The following is an 8,937-nucleotide window of genomic DNA, read 5'->3' as shown; positions in this document are numbered from 1 at the left end:
CAATTAGAAATATATAAAAAGTGCAAATCTGCCCTTGAAATTGCTGCCAATTAAAAGGACTTTTGGGTCTTTGAAAGGTCCTGAGAAGAGTAATGTGCGACCCCGATCTCCCTGACCGGCAATGAGCCGACCCCGTGACCGGGGGCCATATAGCAGGACGCGCTCCGGCCAGCCAGTCACTGTGATGCCAGGAGAGAACATGGCCGATGGCGATACTTACCTGCATGGTTATTGGCTGCTAAGAAGGCGCCAGACGTGCGGGGAGGAGACTGGAGCATGGCGCTACTCGGCCGAGCGCTCGCTCATCACTGCGCGGCTCGCGGCTTCTGATGCTTTGTCTCCATGAGCAGAGAAGGAAGGCTTCACAGACGTAGAGATGGCAGCAGAATGGCAGCGGGGCAGCTGTGAGCGGTGGAGGCTGCCGCCAGGGATGGTGGGTCTCCTGCTGGACTGCTGGGATCTGACAGTCTCTCTGCCTATGGAGATCAGCTATCCTCTGGCCGTGGCTTTGTCTGCTTCCCATACTACTGGTGCCGGGGATATCAGGGGACCGTTCTGTTGGAGGAGGACTTCTAGAGGTCAGCGCTCTGGGCTAGCCTTACAGACACAGAAGGCATCGTCCTCCAATAATGCCGTAAAGAGACATCTCAGCCTCCTCCTCAATAGGCAGCACGGGGTCCTCCACCGGCGGCGCACGCGCTAATCCACATCTGTCCACCACTGGTAGGAATGTGCGCCATGGAACGTCGCCCTGGCAGCCATCCTCCAGTAGATGAAGGCCACAAACGGTGACCCCCCATCTCAATGGGCAGGGGATTGGCAAAATATGCATTACATGTAGAGGCCGGTAATATAGAGGTTGTAATATAATGTGGAGGCTGGTGATGTAACATGGAGGCTGGTAATATAGAGGCTGTAATATAATGTGGAGGCCGGTAATGTAATGTAGAGGCTGTAATATGTTGTTGAGGTTGATAATATACTATGGAGGCTGTGATTTAATGTGGAGGCTGGTAATATGGAGGCTGTAATATAATGTAGAGGCTGTAATGTAATGTTTAGGATGTAATGTAGAGGACGGTAATATGGAGTCTGTAATATAATGTGGAGGCCGGTAATGTAACATGGAGACTGTAATGTAGAGGCCGGTAATACGGAGGCTGTAATATAATGTGGAGGCCGGTGATGTAACATGGAGGCTGGTAATATAGAGGCTGTAATATAATGTGGAGGCCGGTAATGTAACATGGAGGCTGTAATGTAATGTGGCGGCTGGTAATATTTAGGCTGTAATATAATGTGGAGGCTATAATGTAATGTAGAGGCTGTAATATGTTGTTGAGGTTGATAATATAATATGGAGGCTGTGATGTAATGTAGAGGCCGTTAATATGGAGGCTGTAATATAATATAGATGCTGTAATATAATGTTGAGGTTGATAATATAGAGGCTGTGATGTAATGTGGAGGCTATAATGTAATGTTGAGGCTTTAAATATAGAGGCTGTAATATAATGTGGAGGCTGTAATATGTTGTTGAGGTTGATAATATACTATGGAGGCTGTGATGTAATGTGGAGGCTGGTAATATGGAGGCTGTAATGTAATGTTTAGGATGTGATGTAATGTAGAGGACGGTAATATGGAGTCTGTAATATAATATGGAGGCCGGTAATGTAACATGGAGGCTGGTAATATTTTGGCTGTAATATAATGTGGAGGCTATAATGTAATGTAGAGGCTGTAATATGTTGTTGAGGTTGATAATATAATATGGAGGCTGTAATGTAATATAGAGGCTGTAATATCATGTGAAGGCTGGAAAATAATGTGGAAGCTGTAATATATTGTGGAGGCTGTAATATAATGTGGAGTCTGTAATGTAATGTGGAGGCTGTAATGTAATGTAGAGGCTGGTAATATTGAGGCTGTAATATAATGTGGAGGAAGGTAATGTAATATGGAGGCTGTAATAGAAACATAGATGTAATGTGGAGGCTGTAATGTAAGGTGGAGGCTATAATGTAATGCAGAGGCTGGTAATATAGAGGCTGTAATATAATGTAGAGGCTGTGATGTAATGTGGAGGCTGTAATGTAATGTTTAGGATGTGATGTAATTTAGAGGACAATAATATGGAGTCTGTAATATAATGTGGAGGCCGGAAATACGGAGGCTGTAATATAATGTGGAGGCCGGTAATGTAACATGGAGGCTGGCAATAATTAGGCTGTAATATAATGTGGAGGCTATAATGTAATGTAGAGGCTGTAATATGTTGTTGAGGTTGACAATATACTATGGAGGCTGTGATGTAATGTGGAGGCTGGTAATTTGGAGGCTGTAATATAATGAAGATGCTGTAAATATAGAGGCTGTAATATAATGTTGAAGTTGATAATATAGAGGCTGTAATGTAATGTGAAGGCTATAATGTAATATGGAGGCTTTAAATATGGAGGCTGTAATATAATGTTGATAATATAATGTGGAAGCTGTAATATAATATGGAGGCTGTAATATCATGTGAAGGCTGGAATATAATGTGGAGGCTGTGATATTATGTGGAGCCTGATAATGTAATGTGGAGGCTGTAATGTAATGTAGAGACTGGTAATATGGAGGCTGTAATAGAAACATAGATGTAATGTGGAGGCTGTAATGTAAGGTCGAGGCTATAATGTAATGCAGAGGCTAGTAGTATGGAGGCTGTAATAGAATGTAGAGGCTATAATGTAAGGTGGAGGCTATAATGTAAGGTGGAGGCTATAATGTAATGCAGAGGCTGTAATAGAATGTGGAGGCTGGTAGTATGGAGGCTGTAATAGAATGTTGAGGATGATAATATAATATAGAGGCTGTGATGTAATGTGGAGACTATAATGTAATGTGGAGGCTTTAAATATGGAGGCTGTAATATAATGTTGAGGTTGATAATATAATATGTGGAGCCTGGTAATGTAATGTGGAGGCTGTAATGTAATGTAGAGGCTGGTAGTATGGAGGCTGTAATGTAATGTAGAGGCTGGTAATATAGAGGCTGTAATAGAAACATAGATGTAATATGGAGGCTGTAATGTAAGGTGGAGGCTATAATGTAATGCAGAGGCTGTAATAGAATGTGGAGGCTGGTAGTATAGAGGCTGTAATATAATGTGGAGGAAGATAATGTAATATAGAGGCTGTAATAGAAACATAGATGTAATGTGGAGGCTGTAATGTAATGCAGAGGCTGTAATAGAATGTGGAGGCTGGTAGTATGGAGGCTGTAATGTAAGGTGGAGGCTATAATGCAGAGGCTGTAATAGAATGTGGAGGCTGGTAGTATGGAGGCTGTAATATAATGTTGAGGTTGATAATATAATATGGAGGCTGTAATATCATGTGGAGGCTGGAATATAATGTGGAGGCTGTAATGTAATGTGGAGCCTGGTAATGTAATGTGGAGGCTGTAATATAATGTAGAGGCTGGTAGTATGGAGGCTGTAATGTAATGTAGAGGCTGGTAATATGGAGGCTGTAATATAATGTAATATGGAGGCTGTAATAGAAACATAGATGTAATATGGAGGCTGTAATATAAGGTGGATGCTATAATGCAGAGGCTGTAATAGAATGTAGAGGCTGTAATAGAAACATAGGTGTAATATGGAGGCTATAATGTAATGCAGAGGCTGGTAATATGAAGGCTGTAATATAATATGATGTAATGTGGAGGCTGAAATGTAGAGGCTGGTAGTATGGAGGCTGTAATGTAATGTAGAGGCTGGTAGTATGGAGGCTGTAATGTAATGTAGAGGCTGGTAATATGGAGGCTGTAATATAATGTGGAGGAAGGTAATGTAATATGAAGGCTGTAATAGAAACATAGATGTAATGCAGAGGCTGTAATGTAATGCAGAGGCTGGTAGTATGGAGGCTGTAATATAAGGTGGAGGCTGTAATGTAAGGCAGAGGCTGTAATAGAATGTGGAGGCTGGGATAATGGAGGCTGTAATATAATGTGGAGGCTGGTAGTATGGAGGCTGTAATATAATGTTGAGGATGATAATATAATATAGAGGCTGTGATGTAATGTGGAGACTATAATGTAATGTGGAGGCTTTAAATATGGAGGCTGTAATATAATGTTGAGGTTGATAATATAATATGTGGAGCCTGGTAATGTAATGTGGAGGCTGTAATGTAATGTAGAGGCTGGTAGTATGGAGGCTGTAATGTAATGTAGAGGCTGGTAATATAGAGGCTGTAATAGAAACATAGATGTAATATGGAGGCTGTAATGTAAGGTGGAGGCTATAATGTAATGCAGAGGCTGTAATAGAATGTGGAGGCTGGTAGTATGGAGGCTGTAATGTAATGTAGAGGCTGGTAATAGAATGTGGAGGCTGGTAGTATAGAGGCTGTAATATAATGTGGAGGAAGATAATGTAATATAGAGGCTGTAATAGAAACATAGATGTAATGTGGAGGCTGTAATGTAATGCAGAGGCTGTAATAGAATGTGGAGGCTGGTAGTATGGAGGCTGTAATGTAAGGTGGAGGCTATAATGCAGAGGCTGTAATAGAATGTGGAGGCTGATATGTCGTGCATTTTCATAAATGTACAATCTTATCTAAAGATATTATGGTCTAAATAGCAATGCCCATTGCCTTTAAGTGTAATCACAGATTGAACCAGAGTCTGATATTTCTCTATAGGATTGAAACAGGCCGAGATGAGGTTATGCTGAGTTCAATTTGGGAACATGTTTGTGGGGACATAGAGTATATTGTCTTTTAAAATTATAGTGAGCAGATGTAGTATATCCGTCTAATACTATAATGGGCCCTACAGACATGTATCTGTGAGAAACAACCATTTGAATAGCAATGTATTATTTTACTTCATTACAAAATCATTAGGGAGGTCTACTTTGTAGAAAGCATTGGGTGTATGAATGTCCCATTCATGTCTTCATAATTATATTCTATATATTCCTGTGTGGTGTATTTAAATTTGCAACATATCTTAACCAATGACTTATATAATATGTCATCTATGTATAACAGTGTATCGATGTGTGTATATATATATATATATATATATATATATATAATTTAGAATATATATTTTATGCCGTATATATCCCACTGACCATATAGACTTTTAAGGTTTAGAAAAGTATTTGAGTTGCCTTCCTACTAATTGGTTTTCATGAGGAGAGCTAAATATTATTAGCCAGCCATGTAGGCAAGTTAATGAATCCGGATGTTAAGTAAAAGGAACCATTGTCCATTGTCCCTAAGAAGACAGTAGGAGATGGTGACTCCAACATGTCTAGATTAGGGGTAATTAAAATGTCGGGAAGAAACCCTTAATACTGATGTATGTTCAAGAGGTTAATAAGGTCATTATTAGATATTTAGAATTAATGTTGGAATTGTTATGTAGTACAACAGTGCCATCTAGAGGTAAATTGATAATAGTATGGCATTTTCACCAGTGTTCCAAGGGTTAAAATGACATCATTGGTATCTGCATACGAACACACCCATCTTGTCTGATTGGAGATCCCTAATCTAGAAGGGGAGGAATTCTTAGATAACATGGGGTATAAACTATGCATGTAAGAGGTTAGGAGATCTATCTAGCTATCTATCCAGCTATCTACACTCTTCAACTGAAACAACTGCAACTAACAATTCACTTCAACAACAAAAAGAAACTTGGATTAATTTTTGTCCACTGGAAGAGTTTTAAGAACTGATCACACCCGAAATCTGTCCATCCTTGACTTGGTAACGTATGTTATATTTTTGCTTGTGATATTATTAAGATATTCCTCTCAGCGTATAGTCAAGAGTTCCCATATTGTGGGAACATATAGTGTTAATCACCTCCCTAATGCTAGTTGTCCTCTTAGCAAAGATGCATATTGCTAATGGGAGATTAGACATTATCTGAGTAGAGGAAAACTCTGGGAAATTATATTTCCATAGTCTGGTTGCTGAGTGGGATATAATATCATATTAATATCATTTATATTTTGATTGTCATAGGCTGAGACAGAGTCAAGGGACAACATTTATTGTTCTTGTATTAATCTGTATTTTGTCATGTTATAACCTGTTGGTAAACAGAAAATCCTGAGCTTGTCTTGATGTATTAAGTATTGGTCTGTTTGGTAAAGAAATTATCATTTATTTCTTATCATATGTTACTTTTAATAATTCTGTGCTGGTGAGAAAGTGATAGTGGATTATACCACCATCTAGTGGTGGTTTATTGGTACTGCGTCAATTTGTCTATCCATTGATCTTATGTCAGTTTTATATTGGAATTTTACTCATTTATAAATAAATTGTTACATATATTTTGCATAATTGATTGCCCCTTTGTTTTCATTAATTGCATAAATTAAATTTAGAGTCTCAAGATAAAAGAAAGGCGTTTTATGTCCGCCTAGTGGATTTCCTGACTGATTTCCATTTTTTATTATTTTATTAATTTTTATATTTTTATATAAAATATTTATATTTTATATAAAAGATATACCTTGACAGATAGTATGGAGGCTGTAATATAATGTTGAGGTTGATAATATAATATGGAGGCTGTAATATCATGTGGAGGCTGGAATATAATGTGGAGGCTGTAATGTAATGTGGAGCCTGGTAATGTAATGTGGAGGCTGTAATATAATGTAGAGGCTGGTAGTATGGAGGCTGTAATGTAATGTAGAGGCTGGTAATATGGAGGCTGTAATATAATGTAATATGGAGGCTGTAATAGAAACATAGATGTAATATGGAGGCTGTAATATAAGGTGGATGCTATAATGCAGAGGCTGTAATAGAATGTGGAGGCTGTAATAGAAACATAGGTGTAATATGGAGGCTATAATGTAATGCAGAGGCTGGTAATATGAAGGCTGTAATATAATGTGATGTAATGTGGAGGCTGAAATGTAATGTAGAGGCTGGTAGTATGGAGGCTGTAATGTAATGTAGAGGCTGGTAATATGGAGGCTGTAATATAATGTGGAGGAAGGTAATGTAATATGAAGGCTGTATTAGAAACATAGATGTAATGCAGAGGCTGTAATGTAATGCAGAGGCTGGTAGTATGGAGGCTGTAATATAAGGTGGAGGCTGTAATGTAAGGCAGAGGCTGTAATAGAATGTGGAGGCTGGGATAATGGAGGCTGTAATATAATGTGGAGGCTGGTAGTATGGAGGCTGTAATATAATATTGAGGCTGGTAGTATGGAGGCTGTAATAGAATGTGGAGGCTGGTAGTATGGAGGCTGTAATATAATGCAGAGGTTGATAATATAATATAGAGACTTTATTTTAATGCGAAGGATATGATGTAATTTACAGGCTGGTAACATGGGGGCTGGAAAATGAAAAGCACCAGCACTTCTGAGCTCAGCCAATCAGAGGTGGAGGGCGGGGCCTGGAGTTCAGGAACAGCCCCGCCCCCAGTTCTCTTTCAGGTCCGCCCATGCTCCATATAAAGGAGGGCTCTGGGCTGAGCAGTCACTGCTCTCTGCTCCTCACACCTAGAAGATGTCTGGTCGCGGTAAAGGAGGGAAAGGGCTCGGGAAAGGCGGCGCCAAGCGGCACAGGAAGGTGCTCCGTGATAACATCCAGGGCATCACCAAGCCTGCCATCCGCCGCCTAGCTCGCAGGGGAGGCGTCAAGCGCATCTCCGGCCTCATCTATGAGGAGACTCGCGGGGTGCTGAAAGTCTTCCTGGAGAACGTCATCCGGGACGCCGTCACCTACACCGAGCACGCCAAGAGGAAGACCGTCACCGCCATGGACGTGGTCTACGCGCTCAAGCGCCAGGGCCGCACTCTCTACGGCTTCGGGGGTTAATGCTGCCGCCGCCGCCTCCGTCCTCACAGCACAAAGGCTCTTCTCAGAGCCGCCCACATCTTCCCGGGGAGGAGGAGCTACAATTCCACTGAGGGGTTAACACCGCCCGCCCATCAGGAGATCAGCGGCGCCCTGTGCTCAGTACAGCCGGAGGTCTACATTACAGAAACCCCCCAATAATCTGTAAATCCCGAGCCCTGGGTATTCTCCACCGCAGCTACGAGACGAGCTGTGCTCGGAGACTGAGGGGTTAATCCGTCCCGCCAATGAGCGGCGCTGGTACAGGTCACATGACCGGCTCCACCTGTAAATCCGCAGCTCAACTATAGGCGGGAAATTCAAACGAGCGACGAGATCCTGAGCTCTCCCAGCCAATAGCAGAGCTCTGGACCCCGCAGCCGTTATGTGCCCGTAGGAGCCTCGTCCTCCTGTCCTGCACTGAGCGGCCGCACAGCCTCTCTCCAGGGAGCGCCACACTGAGGAGAAGGATGATGGGAGTAGTGATCGGGCATGGAGGAGGAGGATGAGGGGAGCTTGTATTGTAACTTCCGATAGCGTTACCGCATCTCATCGAGCTGACAGGGAGGAAAACCGCAGCCACTGTGAGAACAACGGGGAGACCCGGGAGCAGCTCCGCTGGAGACAGGGTGGGGGCTCTGAGAAGAGCCTTTGGGTCCGGAGAGCGGCGCTCACTTGGCGCTGGTGTACTTGGTGACGGCCTTGGTGCCCTCGGAGACGGCGTGCTTGGCCAGCTCTCCGGGCAGCAGCAGGCGCACGGCGGTCTGGATCTCCCGGGAGGTGATGGTGGAGCGCTTGTTGTAGTGAGCCAGGCGGGAGGCTTCCCCTGCGATGCGCTCGAAGATGTCGTTGACGAAGGAGTTCATGATGCCCATGGCCTTGGAGGAGATGCCGGTGTCGGGGTGGACCTGCTTCAGCACCTTGTAGACGTAGATGGCATAGCTCTCCTTCCTGCTCTTCCTCCGCTTCTTGCCGTCCTTCTTCTGGACCTTGGTGACGGCTTTCTTGGAGCCCTTCTTGGGCGCTGGGGCGGACTTGGCGGGATCGGGCATT

The 8,937-nt window shown here is 42.7% G+C and overlaps 1 protein-coding gene across 1 annotated transcript; it reads right to left on the bottom strand.

The window, feature by feature from the left end:
• Nucleotides 1–8,548: 8,548 nt before the first annotated feature.
• On the bottom strand, nucleotides 8,549–8,937 carry LOC120991868 (histone H2B type 2-F). The gene has a single exon (XM_040420619.1). It carries the CDS (start codon nucleotides 8,934–8,936, stop codon nucleotides 8,556–8,558), a length of 381 nt encoding a protein of 126 aa, XP_040276553.1. The 5' UTR covers nucleotide 8,937; the 3' UTR covers nucleotides 8,549–8,555.

The sequence above is a fragment of the Bufo bufo genome, chromosome 2 (assembly GCF_905171765.1).
Source record: "Bufo bufo chromosome 2, aBufBuf1.1, whole genome shotgun sequence".
Lineage (NCBI taxonomy): Eukaryota > Metazoa > Chordata > Amphibia > Anura > Bufonidae > Bufo > Bufo bufo.
Note: the sequence above shows the minus strand (reverse complement) of the source record. Positions and strands in the feature narration are given on the sequence as shown.

What these genes read in the sequence shown, in the direction of transcription:
- LOC120991868 (XM_040420619.1), bottom strand. Translation starts at nt 8,936, where the DNA reads ATGCCCGATCCCGCCAAGTCCGCCCCAGCGCCCAAGAAGGGCTCCAAG.